General features: G+C 46.9%; 1 protein-coding gene across 1 annotated transcript; it reads left to right on the top strand.

The window, feature by feature from the left end:
• The first annotated feature begins 165 nt into the window (after nt 1–165).
• LOC105910914 (myosin phosphatase Rho-interacting protein-like) lies at nt 166–19,627 on the top strand. The gene is made up of 22 exons (XM_031576567.2): nt 166–417; nt 1,209–1,286; nt 1,744–1,809; nt 2,287–2,438; nt 2,848–2,938; nt 3,452–3,563; nt 4,711–5,065; nt 6,647–6,743; nt 8,644–8,721; nt 9,436–9,492; nt 10,444–10,512; nt 10,851–10,940; nt 11,067–11,176; nt 11,304–11,844; nt 12,088–12,183; nt 13,026–15,191; nt 15,534–15,681; nt 15,888–16,005; nt 16,176–16,335; nt 16,806–16,907; nt 17,208–17,294; nt 19,380–19,627. Exons 1-22 carry the CDS (start codon nt 292–294, stop codon nt 19,548–19,550), a joined length of 5,070 nt encoding a protein of 1,689 aa, XP_031432427.1. The 5' UTR covers nt 166–291; the 3' UTR covers nt 19,551–19,627.
• The last annotated feature ends 375 nt before the right edge of the window (nt 19,628–20,002 follow it).

Below are 20,002 nucleotides of genomic sequence, written 5' to 3'. Positions count from 1 at the left end.
ACTATTAAGTTCAGGCGAGAAATTGTAAAATAGAATTGACACCGACGGGCCTACGTCATGTTTTACCGCTGCTGTCAGGTGAGTCGAGGTTATGCGACAGTGCTGCATGCGATCGGTGGGGGGCGACATTATTTGAGATTTCGAATATGGCTAGATCGGACAGTTCAAGTGCACTGATGCCGCCTTGGAGTAGAGGTCTTTCCAAAGTAGGATCGTCACACAGAGCAGTCTCCGGAGAAGAACTTGTCATCAGAAGGTCTTGTCTCCTGCGGAGAAGTTTTCTCTGCGATCATGTCAGCGATGAAAATGGAGACGTTTTGTAACAAATTCCAAGCGAATATCTTCAGTAAAAGCAAATGTCAAAACTGCTTCAAATCTCGTGAACTGCACCTGAGGACCAATGAAGATTTAAATCAGGTAAGTTAACGTTAGGCAAACTCTTCTGACACGTAATATTATTGACGATTTAATGGAGTTATTTTGCAGAGTTTGTTTGGCCTATATTAAAAATACAGGCTACAAGGATTTGTGTATTTATATAACCACTGTCTAAATTAGTTCTGTCAGGAGCAGGATTTAGTTTATTTAACGGCTCGCGTTTTACCGTGTGAGTAATTTTTTTTTTCAATTCGGTATGCCAAACCTCGGCTAGTCACGCTATACTAATTTAATTATTTACTGAAACCAAGAGCGTCTTCCCTGTAGGCTTTACCTGACAGTTGCAACACCTGCAAGTAGTTACATGCGTTGTCAACGACGTGGTAAAGAAACGCGTCGCCGAGGTAGAAAACTTGTAAAAAAGCTAAACTATGCCCAGATGTATGAAGTCTGAAGTTTGTTGTGAGAGAGTGTGGTTAGAGGAAACCTGTCCTGAATCTCTCAGTAAACACAATTTGCTACTTACAAACAAAAGCAGCAGCACACTGTCTGGTTTCCTTTTGGCTTCCCTAGTAATTTGGGACACCCAAGCTTCATTCCTCACATAGCAACGTATGAACGAGCGCAGGCCCGCATTCAAACGTGACCACATCCTAACTGTTGCTCAGGGCTGCATATCATTTGGATTTTAAACAATGGAAACGATCACAGTAATCTTGAGGTGTTTGTTAAAGAGATGACTTGCTGTTTCAAAGTAGCCTATATATCCAATCGTAGAGGAGGCTGTGTAGATGGCTTTCGTTTGGTTCACTTTCTGTGTCTCTTTACAGGCAAAGCCTGTCTATGGAGGCTGGTTATGTCTTGCTCCAGAGGGTACTGACTTTGGCAACCCAGCGCAGCGATCCAGGGTATGGCATCTGGGAAACTCACTCTAACACCAATAATTTACTTACAGTTAGCTGTTCAGCACAATAACAATAGACTATTCTTTTAAATTATAGTTGTGATCTACCATGACAAGGTGTCCTCTTGTCTGTAGCTGGGTTTCATCCAACTCATTTGCATCTCTTATGTGTATTCATAACAGTTAAGCTGCACAAAGTGTGAATCAGTGCGCCTTTCCATCAGCTGTGTTATGCAAAATAAAACATGGACACTTCTAATCAAGGGAGGAGTTGTGAACAGGTGTAAGATCAAAATGTAAGGTTGTCAGGGCAATTTAAATAGAAACGCCTGATAAAATTGCAATAAATGCAGCTTTCTTATTTGAAAGGCCAAAATGCGCATTAAGGAGGTGGATGGAAACCCAACTAGTGATAACCTATGTTTGGGAAAAAAAACATAATCTGTTTTCTTTTTTCCTAGAAATGGCAACGCAGATTCTTCATTCTCTATGAACACGGCAGTCTGCATTTCGCTCTGGATGAGTCGGTAAAGGGGTTACTTACTTCTGTTTCTGAAAGCCCTTCAGGTGGCATTGACTATATATACGTCAGCAGACGCTCAATTCTGGACCATTTAGCGGCACATTGATGCTGATTTACGTGACAGGCGCGGTGCATCTTGGAACCAGATGTGTTCGTTGTGAGAAGGACTGATCATGAACGCTTGTCTGTGCCCCGAACCTTCTCTCTAAATTATCTGTTTCTCAGAGTATATCTTTTTCTGCCCTGGTATGCTCTGGGTACTGTTGTCTCCTATTGACCTGTTTCTTGAACTAGTGGGTGTGTTGGAGGTGTTGTGAACAGAAGATTAGCATAAACCTATCTGTTACTGGTGACCATTCTCAGGTGAAAGATGAATTTTGTATTCTGCTCATAGTAGGGCCAGGATACATTAAAGAGTAGGGCCTCTTCGATATAAATACCAGCATGTCAACTGTGATCCTGTGTCCTCTCCACCCCCCAGCCAAGCACTCTTCCACAAGGGACCGTGAACATGAACCTGTGCATGGATGTGGTTGATGCGGAGACTAAGACAGGGCAGAGGAATGCACTATGCATCGTCACCCCTGACCAGGAGTTCTACATCCGTGGAGAAAACAAGGACATCATAAATGGGTGAGGTCTTAGGCCAAATCCAGCTAATACTAACTGAAGCAGAAAAAATGGCCAAGTTGTAACATGACTCTCTTGTTTCAGATCTCCTGTTTCATATAGCAACTCTATTATCATTAGTCTATAATCGCTTCCCAAAGAAATGTGGCACCATCAGACACGTTTCATTTGATCAGTACACTGTTAATGTCAATGAAGGCATGCATCCAGTGGATCTAATACAAGGCTTTTAATCCGCACAGTTTAGCTCAAATGTCTTAGGCATTCGTCAGTTGAAGTGCCATCCAGTCTAGCCTGTATCTTAAAGAAGACAATAAAGTCTACTTAACTGACTTTACTAGTCCAGTCTCAGAGAGCGGAGTTCTTCGTGTCTCATGTCGGTGTTCCTCCCTCCCTCCCTCCCTCCCAACAGATGGTGTGAGCAGCTAGTGGTCTACCCACTCACCAACAAGCAGAACCGCAAGAAGACCAAAAGTAAAGAGAAACCTCCCGTAGCCACACAGGTCAGTCTCTTCCTCCAGTCAGCATTTTGTTGTTGTTGTTGTTGCTTTTGATGGTGATGAAGATGAGGATGAGGATAAATGATTAAAGTTTTGCAATCATCCACTGACTCTAATGCCACGCAGTGCAGGATGAGGCAATCAGAAAAATAGCAGTGAACAGAACCGACTGGCCACAATTCACTGCCATAGTATAGAGAAAGAGCTAAACTCAAATTACTACCCATACTTACTCGTGCTCATGTAAAAGAACCCTCATAGCATGTGTCTATTATAAGACTTTTTAGACCAAATATGCCATTAAGTCATGTTTAAATATGAGCTGTAGTCAAAAACCTGTCTCTTGTGAAATGGAAATGATTGCATCACTGTTGCATTTTATGGGTGAATTATCCCTTTAAGCTATGTTTAAATGGCATTTTTGGGTGAACTACCCCTTTTTAAGTTATGTTTAAATTCTAAAGCCTGTCTCATGAGATGTTAATGGCGACACTGAATTGCCCCGATGTTCCCCAGGTGTCTAAAAGCGTGGAGCAGCCGGGCGTCACCTGTAGGATCTTGGCAGACTCATCAGAGCAGAGCTCCAGCCAAGAGGAGGACAGGAGCCCCAGAGGAGAGCCTGGCTCAGGTGTGACGCTTTAGTGTGTGTGTGTGTGTGTGTGTGTGTGTGTGTGTGTGTGTGTGTGTGTGCGTGTGTGTGCGCCACAGTTCTTTTTAATTAAACATTTTAATTGTCACATAAACAAGTTTCTCAAGGCGTGATCAGGTAGTTAAATAGTGGTAGCAAGCCATCTGGGTTTTTTTTTCTTCTGCAAAACTACACTTGTATGTGATGTGAAATTGTCAGCCTTATGTGTAGATTGACGGAGAAGAATAGCGTTCATCTGGCAGGCTTATTCTCCAAGGTCCATCATTAGAGAGATGGAGAGAGAGCGGGAGAGGGGGCCAGCCGTCAGTAAGGCCCCTCTCTCGAAAACATGCCTGGCTGTGGTGTTGGTGGAGGGGAGGGAAGGGGAGGGATGTTGTGACAGACACCCCGGCAGCAGCGGAGTGATGTGCCTGCTCATTACTGGGGTTCAGCTCTCCCCTAGGATCTGTCACCAACCGTATGATTCCACAGAGGGTGAGAAAAACAGGAGAAAATGCCTCAGCTGCTGGCTTTGCCACCTTGTAATTATGAGAACGGGGGCCAGACTGTGGGAGGACAGCAGCAGATAAGCGCCTGTTTCTGAGACCGCTCTGAGCTCCCCACTGCAGAAACATCAGCGGTTGTGCATGTGGAGCGCTTGTTGCCCAGCTGGTAGATTATGGTTGACGATGGCAACACCCCTCACAAGGGTATGGTTACAAGGAAGCACATGTGTTGAAGCAAAAAACATATTTGTATTATATTTGCGTGTATACTTATGTCTCTGCAATCCATTTTGTATCACTACATTGTGTTATTGTCATCAACCCTTAGTGTGCATATCATCTTTGAGATGGTTAGTGCATCCATTTTGGAGTCTCTTTGTTGGGTGGGTTTCTGCCCATGGCAGGGTAGAGTGCATTGTTAACTTAATTCACATGTATCGGTCAAGGCACTGAGTTATCACTTAATTGTATGAGATGTATTATTATCTAGGTTCTTGTCCTCTGTGTAAGAAAGGTCATCAGTGCCTTTGCACAGATTTGCAACAAGAAGTAGAATATGGGAGTCTCTTCTTCCTGTATACATTTGCATGGAGAATACCCATAGAAATTCAAATCATATCCATATTTTCACACTTCAACAGGAGACAAAGTGATCGCAGTTCACTCGACCAGCCAGAGAAGTGTTCACCCAGCAGTGGATAGTGCTCTTCATGCTGAGGGTGTCGTCCACTTCCAGAAGGCTCCTATTCAGGCCTCGCTCCCCAGCTCGGGCTCTGGCTGCCTGGGAAAGGACTCTCTGCCTTTCCCCCTCCCTGGCTCCCAGGTCAGAGATTGTCTCAGCCTCCTGGACTCTGAGGTGAATGCAAACAGCCACGCAGAGAGTCAAACGGTGACTTCACCGCAGTCGGCTCCTGCCAGCCCTGTTTGTGCAAGCAGCCCTGGGGCCAGGAGTGGAGAGAGGGGGCAGGAAGAGCTGGCCTCCATCCCAGAGAAAAGGTGAGAAGCAGGAGCCCTTCAGAGCTGAAAATATACCCCCGTAGCAGAGAGTGCAAAGTCATATAAGCAGTTTTGTTGCTGTGTTTTCTTCTGCAGGGCATTTTCTCTTCAGCTCCTTAATAGTATGTGCAAGTGGGTCAGGGTGTGTGTGTGCGCACGTGTGTGGAGTGTGTGGAGTGTCTGTGTGTGTGTTTGTGTGTGTGTGTGTGTGTGTGTGTGTGTGTGTGTGTGTGTGTGTGTGCGCACGTGTGTGTGTTTGTTTGTGTGTGTGTGTGTGTGTGTGTGTGTGTGTGTGTGTGTGTGTGTGTGTGTGTGTGTGTGTGTGTGTGTGTGCGCACGTGTGTGGAGTGTCTGTGTGTGTGTGTGTGTGTGTTTGTGTGTGTGTGTTTGTGTGTGTGTGTGTGTGTGCGCACGTGTGTGGAGTGTCTCTGTGTGTGTGTGTGTGTGTGTGTGTGTGTGTGTGTGTGAGAGAGAGAAAGAAAGAGAGGGAGGGATACAGTTAGTCTGTGTGTGTGAGTAAAATTGTGTGTATATTTGTGCATGGGTGTATGTGTGTGTGTGTGTGTGTGTGTGCAAACTCAGCGCTATTTGGCAAGGGACGAGCTCAATGTGCAAACAATTTAGTACCGAGGGACAGCAGATGCCTCCCCAGCCTCCCGTTAGTAAAAAGCCTTTTTACACACGCCACACCATACACACCAGAGCTGACATCAAAGGGACAAACCCCTCCATTACCATCGCAACTCATTTTAAATTTAGCTTATACAAGAGCTCTCCAGGCAAGCCCTCACATTCTATGATGCATACAGGTTCTGCGACACAAATATGTCACTCCCTGTCTCGTTCTTTTTCGAGAGACAAACATCCCTTTAAAAGGGCCAGATGGTTAATGCTCTCTGGTGAGATTTTCTCTGAGGTCAAACAGGATTGGATTTGAGTTATTACAGGTTAAGGTGATTCCTGATCTGAAAATAAAAGCAAAAATGTCCAGGCTGAGTCTGTTGCTGAGGCTATGTTGCTGTTTGTAATGATACAGCTTGTCTTTCGTAGCATGTAAGTGTGGAAGGCATTTTGGTCTGTTGTTTTCTTGTCCTGGTGAAAACATGCAGGCAGGATATTAGTCCTCCTTCATGCTCTGTCATTTAGAGATCTAAGCTGACAGGAAGAAGGCTCTCAGACTTCAGTGTGTGTGTGTGTGTGTGTGTGACAGAGAACAGGTGGAACTCTACAAACTTGTCATCTTGTTCTGAAAGAGCTGTGGCTGAAGCAATGTTGTCTTGCCAGAGCAGAGGGAGCAGGCGTTTAACAACCATGATGATTGACATCTTACTCTTTCTCATCTCTCTATGCCTCTGTTTCTTTCCCTGTCTATGTCTCTCTGCTCTGTCTCCATCTCTGTCTCTTTCTGTGGTATTTTTCTCTTTTCTTCTTTTTCTCTCCCTTTCTTTCTCTCTCTCTTTCTTTCTCTCTCTCTCTCTCCCTATCTCTATCTCTCTCTCTTCCTCCCTATCTCTCTCTCTCACTCTCCCCATCTCCCTCCCCCCATCTCTCTCTCTCTCTCTCTCTCTCTCTCTCTCTCAGTGAAACTCTAGTTCTGGGAGCAGCATGGCGGGCTGGAGAGGATGTGCAAGAAGAGAGTCAGATCATCAACAGCAGCAGTAGCAGGCAGGCAAGACTGGTGGGTCCCCCTTTCCCTCCTCAAACACTGGACACATAAACTAGTTCCTTATATAATAAGGTTCCTTATGCATTATGCCCAGGGCCCATTGACATATACAGACACTAAAAAGAGAGCATCACCATCAGAAGATGTCTATGTAAACTGACCAGCTTCGTATAGTCTCCAAGGACTTTTTGACGGAAACTGTGGTGTTTTTTTTTGTATTTTTTTTGGGTCCAGGAAAAAATGGAAAAAGTGTGTCATAACAGCTGGCTCTGACAACACGAAACAACACAACAACAGCGTCTGGTTTTGTTATTGATGCAATCCCTGATGTCATGATCTCTGGGCTCATAGTGAGTCAGCCATGATCTTGTGAGAAAAGCGCGCACACACACACACACACACGTATGCCCTCAGCACAGCTGGTTTCGTTAGGGCCCCTACATGGCGTGCGTTTCAGCCTTAGTCATGGGACCAGGTGTTAGCATCAACGTCACCTAAGATGTGGAGGGCTGATTGAAGAACAGTGAGTGCCGCCGCTGCTGCTAGCGCAGACTTCGAGAGAGCAGGTCTGGAGTCAGACAAGTGCGCAGGTGAAGACTGCCTGGGCACGGATGGCGTGAATGTCATTCAGCACTTGAGTGGAGCTGTTGAGGCTTGTGCTCGCCACGTGTGTGTGTGTGTGTGTGTGTGTGTGTGTGTGTTTGTGTGTCTGGATGGAGTGAATGAGTGAGTGACTAAGTGTGTGTGTTTGCCCGAGTGTGTGTGTTTGTTGAAGACACTCTCGAACAAAACTGGTTGTTTAACTGCCTGAAGGCAGTCTGTGTATCCTGTTTCTGAATACTGTAATTATTGTAAACAGTGCTATTGTTTGACAAGGCATTGACAAATGACGGTGTTTCTCCTTATAAGCCACATAGATCATTGGCTATCTGGAGGTCACAGCCTTTGTGATATCATATTTTGTCACCCCCTTGTGTGTGACACATTTCAAATATGAGCTAAGACATAATTATGAACTCTGTCCTGACCTCTTCCTGGTTAGTTGATGTTTTATTTGTTGATATACATTCTGTTTATTTATTTATTTATTTTCTCTTTTGAGGAGGGAGGGGTCAGGGGTGAGACCCCGGGTCCTTGCTCTGTCCTGCTGAGCAGATTCCTCTGAGAATCCCATTTCCTCTTTCCTACCCCTCCGCCCCCCCCCCCCCCCCCCCCCCCCCTCCAGGGTGAGAGGGCCCTCCCCAGGGGGGAATCCAGCATCTGAAATAGAATCTTCTTGTTATAGGAGGCAAAGGTTCGCCCACTCCTCTGTCAGAATGTTCCTCCTTGACGTCAGGAGTGCTGAGTTGGGGCATGCAGCTTGATTAATACATGAAGCCTGGATGGGCGAAGGGACTTTCTCATGCAGCCAGAGTGCTCTTCCATCCTCCAGTGGTGGACTTTAAAAAACCTCTGCTCCAAATAATGTTCAGCCACTAGACCAGTACTGAACAGCGCTACTGTCATTTGTTTCACACACACACACACACACACACACACACACACACACACACACACACACACAAAATCTTTTTTACTTTTTGTCTGAAAATCCTGATCTGGTGTGTCCTGTTGTGAGGCCCCAGAGGCCGTACTGTCTGAACCAAACTCATCCGCTGCCTGCGGGCTCCATTTCCTCAGAGCCCCGTCGTCTGCCAGGTTAGACAGCAGAGGCTCGCTCCCTCTCAGCACTCCACAGGCTCACAGACAGTCAAACAGTCCTGGACAGGACAAAACTTAGCCTGCAAGCCACAGCAACAGGAATGTGTGAGAGATGCTGTGAATTCTGGCCTTCACAGGTCTCAGCTGTTAAATCATTCTGATTGTTCTTATTTGTGGTAATGGTAATTTGGCACGTTTTTGTTCCTGACAGAAAGGTTCTGATGCGCCCCCTTCACCTGAGAGAAGGGGGATGTCACCTGACCACAGGACATCGGAGTCTGTCATGACGGTGAGTGGACATTCCACCTATCAGCTCAGGTTATTCTGCCCTAATTTCACAAACACATGATTACCATCCACATCAGTTAGGGTATTACTGGGAACAGTTATAAACAGAGAATACCATTTCGGGGAAAAGTCTTGAAAATTGTTGATAGGTGAAAATTCACCCTAGTTACCTCAGGACTCCGGAGCTGCATATAAGTATATTTATTAAACAAACAATATTTGCAATCGGGCTCACTCCCAGCACAAGGCTGAAAGTGAAGCAATGATAAACACATCGCACAAGGTTTATATAGACAGAAGTTGAGCGTTCAACAGGGATAACCACGTGGTGGATTTCTGACGTCCGAGGCAAGGATGGTAGTTTTGCAAGGTCGGAAGAAGCACAGTTCGTCCCTTCTTATCACTTCTGGTCTAAACATGCTCTTGTACATATGCAGACTAAGTGGCACCTAATATTCTAAGTTACACACACGCAGAAACACAGAAAAGCCATGTTTCTGCTTTCATAAGCACATGATTCATACATTCTTAAGTAATTAACAGTGTTTGCAAATTATCTCCATCAATTGTCAAATGTAAATTATAAGAACTTGGTGTGGTGGTTCTTCTATATTAAGAAATGTGTCCAGTCTAAAACCCAAAGACACATGTTATGTTCAAATGCCACTAAATTATTTTGTAATCATACTACCTCTTCTCTCCTATATGTGTGCAGCCAGATCTCCTGAACTTTAAGAAAGGCTGGCTCATGAATTTGGAAGAGCCGAATCAGGTAAGCAGATTGACCACCTTCTTCCTTCCTGCCTTCTCCCCTCATGAGCTCTGAGGGCCAGGGGTTAGTGAGAACAGTTGTGGTAAGGGTGGGCTTTGAAGGATTTCGTGCTCAAAGGCGTGCACTTTTCCGCCGTGACTCTGGGCCATTCAGAGTGTGAAGAATGGTGTTTTAGAAAGAATGGCATGTCTTTTCATCCATGACAGATTACGCTACTTATATGGTCCCCCTCACACTGCAAGTTCTAACTTGAGGTGTAAATATTTCTCATTTCAAAGGCATGTTTCCTTCCCCACGTGTCATCTTAAACGGCATCACTGGAAAACACATACAACCTATAGGGCATACAGACAGTGAACAGTGATCTTATGGACTGTTATTTAGGCAAGGCAAGTTTATTTATATATTTATACAAAAACAGTGGTAATTCAAAGTGCTTCACAAATGAGCAGATAAAGTGTCTGTTCGGTCCACATTATCTGCATATGATTAAAGCAAGTGATGCAAAGCCAATGCTTTCTGGGTTCCACTTCCCCTCTTTCATTTGTACAGTAATTGAAATGCCTTGAGGTTTGATCAGCATTAACACTAAAAGCCTTTGAAAACTGAGAGAGGAATTAGCCTGTGGGATGTCATAATTATGTGTGTTATTTATTATGTGCTACATGTGGCTTTCCAGATGAAGGTCGTGAGGAATCTCTAATGGGGCACTTGTGGTGTTAGTCACATGAAGACCCATGTGTGTATTGAGCTACGTCAAGCCACAATTCCTCTGTGTGCATCCAATTAACTTAATTGACATTCTGAGGTTTTAAAATTTGTAACTGTTTGTTTTAGCCTTCTTAATTTAACAGAATTGAAGCCATTTTGGTAACATTGTTGTTCAGTTTACACTCATGTCTATGAGGAAACAGTTCTCCCATGTGTCTTACTCCATTTGGTTCCCTCTAGTGGAAAAAGAACTGGTTTGTACTGTCCACTCACAAACTGCGCTACTACAAGGACTCCGTAGCTGAGGAGGTAAGCTCACAGCTCACGTGAAACTAACGGGTGGCCATTCATAACCATCTGTTCTGTTTAAGAGCTAAAACAGCCTGACTGTCTCTGTCTCTGTCTTTGTCTCTGTTTATGTTTACATTTACATTTAGTCATTTAGCAGATGCTTTTATCCAAAGCGACGTACAAAGGAGAGAACAATCAAGCTACGAGCAATAGAGACCTAGTGTAACAATAAATACTATTTTACATAAGAAATAAAAAAAGTGCAGGAATGTAACTACTCTTGCGATGTTATGACACATATTATTTTTTCCCCCTTTCCACAAACTTGTTGTTTTTTGTTTCCTAATCCTCCGTAGGTGTCGGAACTCGTGGGAGAGATAGACCTCACCACCTGCCATCAAGTCACTGAGCACCAAATCCAGAGGAACTACGGCTTTCAGATTCATGTAAGGAACCGGTCGCTGTCTGTGAAATGAGCAGAATTGTATGTCATTAGCCAATATCCTCCAAGTTTGTCAGTCATCACCATCTGCCAGGCCCTCTTTATAAACTCACATGTGTAACACGTGCAGACACAGACACTGGTGCACACGTTGGCAGCCATGACCGCAGGCATACGCCGGAACTGGATCCAAGCCCTGGCCAAAAACGTGCGCCCCTCCAACGCACGGGACGTCACGAAGTAAGTCATGACCGTAGATCAAGGCCAGCAATGCCGAGTGTCACAATTTCATATACATAGACTTATGTGGTGGGAAAGCTTACCGACTGATTTACACTCATCAACTTCCTGTCTGTGTGTTTGTCAGTCTCTCCGATGACCTTTGCCCCTTCGGTTCCTCGGCGGGAGCTCTGTTCGAGCCAGACCTGACCCGGGACTCGCTTTCCCCAGAGGTGTCAGTGAAGATGCGCCACGCGGTGAAGAGTCGTAGCGGCCAAAGGAGACGTGAGGGAGGCCACGCCAAGCCCTGCGGTGGAGCCGCGCACCGGCTCCCCAAGCGTGCATCATTCCCCAAAGGCAACGAGCAGGAGCAAAGGGAGGTGCCGGTGGAGGTGTGGGCAGTGGAGAGGCGGCGGAGGAGGCGCGAGGAGCGCAGGAAACGCTACGAGAGCGTCATGGGCTCCGTTTTTGAGCCGGGATGCCAGGAGGACGTCCAGGGCGGCACGGGCATGCCATGTACCCACCAGAGCTCCCTGGAGCAGCAGCAGAGGGCGCAGGAGATCGAGGAGCGCTGGCAGCAGGTGGAGGAGGCGGCCATAAGGGAGGAGAGGAGGGTGCCGCTCTACCCAGACCCCCAGGTCAAGGACATGAGCCAGCTGGAGAGACTGTTGCACAACTACCAGAGAAGAGTGAGTCTGCCCGCCCTGCATTACTGCCCCTTCTCCCAGCCCTCGTCCTTGACCTTGGGTCAGACTTGAACAATGTTATTTGATTTTGGAACAAAGCAGGTATTGTGTGTGGAGAGCCCATCATTGTAACTTGTGAAACAGATTGCTCAGTGAGTTAGTTCTTTTGAGACCTACAGTCACACAAAAGACCACACCGATCCTTTAAGGGGAGTCTAGTGTGTAATTGTGAGTTTTGTGTGTCAGGTGGAGGAGCTGACTGCTCAGCTGGCTGGGTCTTCTTGTCACAGAGAGGAGCTAAACACAATGCTGGACCAACAGATGAGCTCTACTTGGGTCCAGGTGAGTTTGCTTTAGAAGGACTATGATATGAGGGCTTTCATACAGTGTGATGTAATAAATCCCACAATATTATCATACAATCAATTACACAAGACTGCATCAAAAAGTAATTCTATCATTATTAATGATAATGAATGCTAGTATCACTTCAGTCAGACAGTGAATCTTTTATATACCGCAATTACGTACGTAGTGTGGTCAGGTCTGCAGAATTCATCATAGGCAGGGAGCTCCCAGCCCTGCAGGACATCTTCCACACACGATGCATCAGAAAAGCTGGCAGGATCCTTAAAGACTGCTTCCATCCATCCTTTAGACTTTTTTCCCCTTTGCCTTCGGGTAGGCGTTACCGAAGTATTCGATCTCGCACCCATAGATTGGAGAGCAGTTTCTTTCCAAGGGCCATCAGGCTTTTAAATGGACAGTGATACAGTCTCGCCACTTTACACTTTACATGTTACAGTTTTGTATTGTTTGCACTATCAGTAATATTGTACTACCTGAAACCAGGCACATTTGATTTGTCTTTAGGTTAGTATAGGTATATTAGGTTAGTATAGGTTACTATATGTATTATATGTTTGGCAGATTGTATTGTATATTTTGTATATTTATTATATGTTTGTTATATGTCTAATCTATGTTCAGAGTACTTGTTATGTTATGTTATGTTATGTTATGTTATGTTATTTATGTTATGCTATGGTAGTTTGTTGTACGGTGTCTTGTCCTAAGAATTTCAGTGCCCAGTCTGACTCTGTTTTTCTGTGCATCTGACAAATAAATACTTGAAACATTGAAACATTGAAATTAAATTACTGACGTTTTCTCTTTCCACACAGCTAGAGAGCAGTGACGTCCAGGAGAGTGAAGATATTCCAGTGAAGATGGACCCAAGTCCTTACAGTAGTCATGTGTCAAGTCTAACAGATAAGTACAACGAGACTAAAGAGCTACTTCGGCTGGAGGAAGTACGAAGGCAGCTCATGCAGGAACAGCTTGGCTTCGTCAATCCGTCCATCACAGAGCAGAGCTCACTGGCTTCACTGTGTGATGGTGGAGCAGATAATGGACAAGAAAGCATCACTAGTGAAGCTGGCTGTTCTGAGCTGCTGGAGCACGTGAGCTTCGCAAGCTTTGAGGAGCTTCGCTCTTTGGCTGTGGGACAGGTGAGAGAGAGCACAAGTCAACGTGAGGCAGAAGACCAAGTTTGCTTAGAAGCAGAGAAGAGGATCATCCAGGAAGTGGTGACCCTGACTCACCAAAATGAAGCCCTTAACCAGCGCAACCAAGAAATGGTCCACCAGCTGACAGAGGCCGACCGAGAGATAGAAAGACTCCGAGCGGAACTCAGTCGGAGTCACGATGGCCAACCACATCTGCCCACACTGGAGGAGCTGAACAGCGCCAGAGTGGAGTATCTTGAAGACGAGCTCAGAGGGAAATGTCTAGAGCTGCATGAGGTCCAAGCCCAGCTGGCTGCACAGAAACAGGAACTGAGAGACACTTTAAGAGAAGTCACACTGATGGGCTTAGGCTTTCAGGAGTGTACAAAAACAGATGATCCTTCACCTAAACCTTTACAGGAGGCTTCAGAGGACCCGCGGGAAGACCAGCTTGATGGCGCAGAACTACGTGCCATAGATGCCCAGGACCAACGAACCCTTAAATCGGTGATGCCATACTGCCAGAGAGATGAAGTCATACCATCACAGGTGCTCCTAGATGTACAAAGAACTCAGAAGAATAAAACTGAGTCAGAGGAGCAGGCTAGTACTGGACCCATTTCAGAGGAAAACAGTATTCAGTGTCTGGTGGAAGAAATCCAAACGAGGTCTGAAGCACTTGGCAAACTGCTGAAGGTGACAGGAGAGACTGATGTGCCCGAGCTGCTGCCCTCTGCATCAGAAAGACAGGATGTTGACATAAATCAGAGCATTACCAGGAAGCTTCGGTTAGAGGAGGAGATCTGGGCAACACTATTTAACCTCCTCAAAGCCAACCCGACGCATTGTAGTGAGGCCGACGTCTCCGACAGCCTGACAGCTAAGCTGGCCGGTGCCAAATTGGAGGAGATTAAACTGTACCTCTCCGCACACAAGCATTTCTCTCTCTCGCCGATCAATTCACAGATCGTTAGCACAGCTCCTGAAGCCTGCCGGACTCGGACAAATGATGGCTCAGTTCTCCTGCAGTCAGACATCACAGGGGCTGAAACCGCTGAGATATCCGCGGAGGTGTCAAAGCAGAGAACGGAGAGGATATTGAGTTTGTACAGACGGCTTTGTAATGACAGCCTTTGGAGGGATTTGAGGGAGAGCGTGCAGGCGAAAGCTTCCCTGTTAAACTGCATTGCGTCCAGCCTTGATTCTTCTGCGAACGCGGATCTGCGATTCACAGTGCAAGGTCTGTGCCATCTGTGGCGCAGGGAAAGTGACCCTGAGATTCAGGCTACAGGTTCTGAGTTTCTCTCGGCTTACATCATCGGGCGGCTTGAGGCCGTGCAGGAGAAGTGTGTGCAGACTGAGGTGGGCTCATGGGGGAATGAGGAGAGCTGTGAGAACTGTCTGGTACTGAGGCGCGAAAATGAAGCGCTCCATGCCAGACTGTCAGGCACGGAAAATCAGAGGTCAGAAGGTCACGTGCATGATGAGAAAATCCCCGTAGACTCCGGTTGCTCAGATGAAGCTCAGATGAAAGCTGTGGGCCAGGAGATGATGGAAAATCTTCTTTATGATGTCAGTTCAAAACAGATGAAAACAGAAGGGCCCAGAGACTTTGTAGTGGATGCTGTGCTGATTAAGGCAGAGGAACTGACTGGGGCTCCTGACTCCGAATATCAGTCTGATATTAGGCCTGTGGCTCCCATGGTTCCTGTGAGTAGAGCACCAGAGCCCGAATCTGTGTTGCCCTTGAGAGGAGACCTGACTCAATCAAGCAGAGATGAGTGTGAAGGAAGCACGTCTTCTCCTCAGGAACAGCACTGGAGAGACTTGGAAAGCCTGAAGGTGAGAACAGATGTTTCTTTCATATCACTTCAGAGTCTCTCGCATGCTTTTATTTAGCCTGTTTACTTATTCCTCTGATATACAGCGTCAACAACTTAATGGCACTTAGTGGCACTACTCTTGTTTTTGTTGTAATCTACCTCAGTTCTGTGTTGGTTTGGGTAAAAGAATTCCAACATAACCAAAATAATGTCAACATGCTGAATAACCAAGACAACTGCAGTGTAACAACAGCTCTGCAACCCTTCATTGGTGAATATTTTGAAAATGATGGGCTGCCAAAGCACTGCTGTAAGATCTGACCGTGGTCTGGTGTGTGTGCTGGTTGATGTCCCCCCCCAGGCCATGTGTGAGCAGGGCTTTGGGGTCATGGAGGAGGCCCACCAGAGGGCCCTGGCTGAGCTGCAGCTCCAGCACCAGCGAGAACAGGCCCAGCTCCAGAAGGACAAGGAGCAGCTGCTGGCCGAGGAAACAGCTGCCACCCTGGCAGGTGACGAAAGAGCGTGTGCTTGTTGCTTTCAAGCCCACCTGTGAGAGGGCTAACGTGTGTGTGTGTGTGTGTGTGTGTGTGTGTGTGTGTGTGTGTGTGTGTGTGTGTGTGTGTTTGTGTGTGTTTGTTTGTGGATTTATTTGGATGCATTTAGCAGACAATGTGTTTTTCTGTGCATTACTTTAACACTTTATATTTTCTGTCAGCAATTGAGGCCATGAAAAGATTCCATCAGAAAGAACTGGAAAAGGTTCTTCAGGGTACGCGTCTAGAAAACAGCATCACAGGAAATGCAGACCTGGAAGAGATACTAAAGAGACACAGGTAGTTTATTGGCAACATGTCACAAATGTGTTCATTTTTAATTCTTTGTTTCATATTCTTGTTAGTTGGTGTTATTGGTGTGGTTGTGCCTGTTGTGTAAATATTTCAAATGTGTATCTGTGTGTGTGTCGCTGTTTGTAACTATGTGTATGTGTGTATATTTGTGTAAGCGAGGAGCTGTCCTCTACCCAGCGTGAGCTGGACGCGGTGTCCCAGCAGTACTCTCTGAAGTGTCTGGAGAGTGCCCACCTGGCACAGGGTCTGGAGGCAGAGCGCCGGGCCCTGCAGCAGTGCCAACGCCAGTACCAAGAGATTAGTGCCCGCCACCAGGTAAGCAACAGCCATGTTCTGCGTGTCTGTGTGTGTGTCTGTGTGTGCGTGTGCGTGCCTTGCTGCATCACTCCTAATAGTCAAAAAACAGCTGAAGACACAATTTTTTCCACAACTCAATATATTTAAGTTAAAAAATGACCCTCTCTCTCTCTCTCTCTCTCTCTCTCTCTCCCTCCCTGTCTCTCGTCTATCTGGCACTTGTTTTTCATGCATGATTATTTCTCCTTGGTTGGCAATTTGATTGTGTCATATCTTACATTAAAGTCCCATTGGATGAAGGTGTCTGCCAAATTAGTTTTTGGAGTAGCAAGCGTGGTATGAACAGTTTGGTGTAAGAACATATAATAATAATAATAATAATAATATATTGTAATGCAATGGGCTTTTTATGCTTTGTATACACTTTGTGCATAATAAATAGACTTTCTCTGACTCTGACTTAGTATTTCCAACATTTGTTTATGTAGGAGTTGAGTGGTGGTCTTGCCATAGAGAAAATCTTACCATCTTCACTCTCCAAAGAGGCTCTCTGTCCCATCCTACAAGAGAAAATCTTGTATGAATTCCAGGTACATATTCTACCGGCATGACAAGTTGACATGCTCTGCTTTCCATGTTGTTGGCTCACTTTGCAATCATAAATGGTTTGGATGTGTAGCAAAACAAGCCACTAGATGTCCCTCTAGTCATAATAACATCAGGAAATGTTTCATCTGCAGTCACACGCCTCTTGTTTATTTGTCTTTTGCACCAGATGGTTGCAAGCACATTAGCAGTCTTGTCATGCTTTATCGGGGTTTAAGCCAAGCCTGTGGGATAGGTAGGAAAGTAATGTGTCTGGCATTCTCTTGGATCCGCCTGCCTTACAGATTGGCCTGCGCGTGAAGCGAGCCGAGGTGGACTGCCTGACGCAGGAGATCTGCTCCCTGAAAGAGGAGCTCCAGGCGGCCCAGAGAGTGAGCTCACACCCCACACTCACCTCACACTCACCCCACACACACCCCACACACACACTCAACCCACACACACTCACCCCACACTCACCCCACACACACACTCACACCACACTCACCCCACACTCACACACACCCCACACTCACCCCACACACACACACACACACACTCACACTCACCCCACACACACACTCACCCCACACTCACCCCACACACACTCACACCACACACACACCCCACACACTCACCCCACACACACACTCACCCCACACTCACACCACACACACCCCACACACACACCCCACACTCACACTCACCCCACACACACACTCACCCCACACTCACCCCACACACACTCACACCACACACACACCACACTCACCCCACACTCACACCACACTCACCCCACACACACACCCCACACTCACACTCACCCCACACTCACACACACACTCACACTCACACCACACACACACTCACACACACCCCACACTCACACTCACACTCACCACACACTCACCCCACACACACACACGCCCCACACACACACCACACTCACACTCACACACACACACTCACCCCACACTGACCCCACACACACACTCACACCACACACCCCACACTCACACACACCCCACACACACACACCCCACACACACCCACACTGACCCCACACACACACTCACACCCCACACTCACACCACACTCACCCCACACTCACACTCACCCCACACACACCCCCCAAACACACACACACACACCCCACACTCACACACACTCACCCCACACTCACACACACACTCACACCACACTCACCCCATACACACCCCACACACACACACACACCCCACACTCACACTCACACTCACCACACACTCACCCCACACACACACACACCCCACACACACCACACTCACACTCACACACACACTCACCCCACACACACACTCACCCCACACACACCCCACACTGACCCCACACACACACTCACACCCCACACTCACACCACACTCACCCCACACTCACCCCACACTCACACTCACCCCACACACACCCCACACACACACACACTCACCCCACACTCACACTCACCCCACACACACACACCCCACACTCACCCCACACACACACACCCCACACTCACACACACTCACCCCACACTCACACTCACCCCACACTCACACACACACCCCACACTCACCCCACACACTCACCCCACACTCACACTCACCCCACACACACCCCACACACACACACACTCACCCACACTCACACTCACCCCACACACACACACCCCACACTCACACACACTCACCCCACACACACACTCACCCCACACTCACACCACACACCCCACACTCACCCCACACACACACCCCACACTCACCCTCACCCCACACTCACACACACACACTCACACCACACTCACCCCACACACACACACCCCACACTCACACACACACTCACCCCACACTCACACTCACCCCACACTCACACCACACACACCCCACACTCACACCACACTCACCCCACACACACACTCACCCCACACTCACACACACCCCACACTCACACTCACACACACACACACTCACCCCACACTCACCCCACACACACACACACCCCACACTCACCCCACACTCACCCCCACACACACCCCACACACACACTCACCCACACTCACACTCACACTCACCCCACACTCACACTCACCCCACACACTCACCCCGTCACTCACCCGACACTCAAGTGTCAACGGTAACCACACAGCCACAACACCCGGCCAGCTACGGCCAGGCTGCTGAGTCACCGAGCGTCTTCTGAATTCTGACTTCAGAGAGAGACATTATGAATAACAAGCACATCCTCATCCTCAACAACTCTCTCTCTCACTCGATCTCTCTCTTCCAAACAGTTGAATTTTCAATTCAACTCATGTTGGCTTTATTGCCATGACTGTTATCACACTATTACCTGAATATCATATTACTGAATATACTGAATACTATATTTTACAGGGATAGGAACAAAAACAAAACAGTTTCTCTCTCTCTCTCCCCCTCTCCCTCTCTCTCCATCACTTCAAGGACAAGAGGTATGCTTCTGAGAAGTGCACAGACATGCACACAGAGCTCAGTGCGACCAGAGCCAAGGCCCAACGCGACATTGAGGAGCTAAGGGAGCATCTGCAACTGATGTACAAGGCTATGGGAGCCTGTTCAGTGGAGGAGCACTTGGATATGGGTGGTAATGACTGAAGATTTTTTGCCCCAGGTACAGAGAGGGAGAGATGGAGAGATATCTCACTGATTCGGACTCCCCCCCCCCCCCCCCCCCCCCCCCCAATGTTCAGCACTTAACATGTACATGTACTTTCATGAAACTGTGGTCTCTTCCAAGAGCTGCACATGAATTTTACATGACCTTGTGGCAGCAGTACGCATGACAATGAGGTCGTTTTGAAAAATGAATGGAACCTGGGCGTCCACCAGAGAACCACTCACTCATATCTTCTTTTTAAATTCGGTGTCTCCTTTTTCTTATCTTGTCAGAATTTGAATGAGGTGCTGATTTGCTAATAGACATTCCAAGAGCAACAAGTGTTGACACCGACTTTTAAATGCTTTGCGTTTTGTTATGGGTTTCCCTCAGGTTATACTAGTGTAGTTAGTACCATCTGAATTCAGAAATAGTTTGAGGACTGTATATA

The sequence above is a fragment of the Clupea harengus genome, chromosome 1 (assembly GCF_900700415.2).
Source record: "Clupea harengus chromosome 1, Ch_v2.0.2, whole genome shotgun sequence".
Classification (NCBI taxonomy): Eukaryota; Metazoa; Chordata; class Actinopteri; order Clupeiformes; family Clupeidae; genus Clupea; species Clupea harengus.
This window is presented reverse-complemented; position numbering and strand designations above follow the sequence as displayed.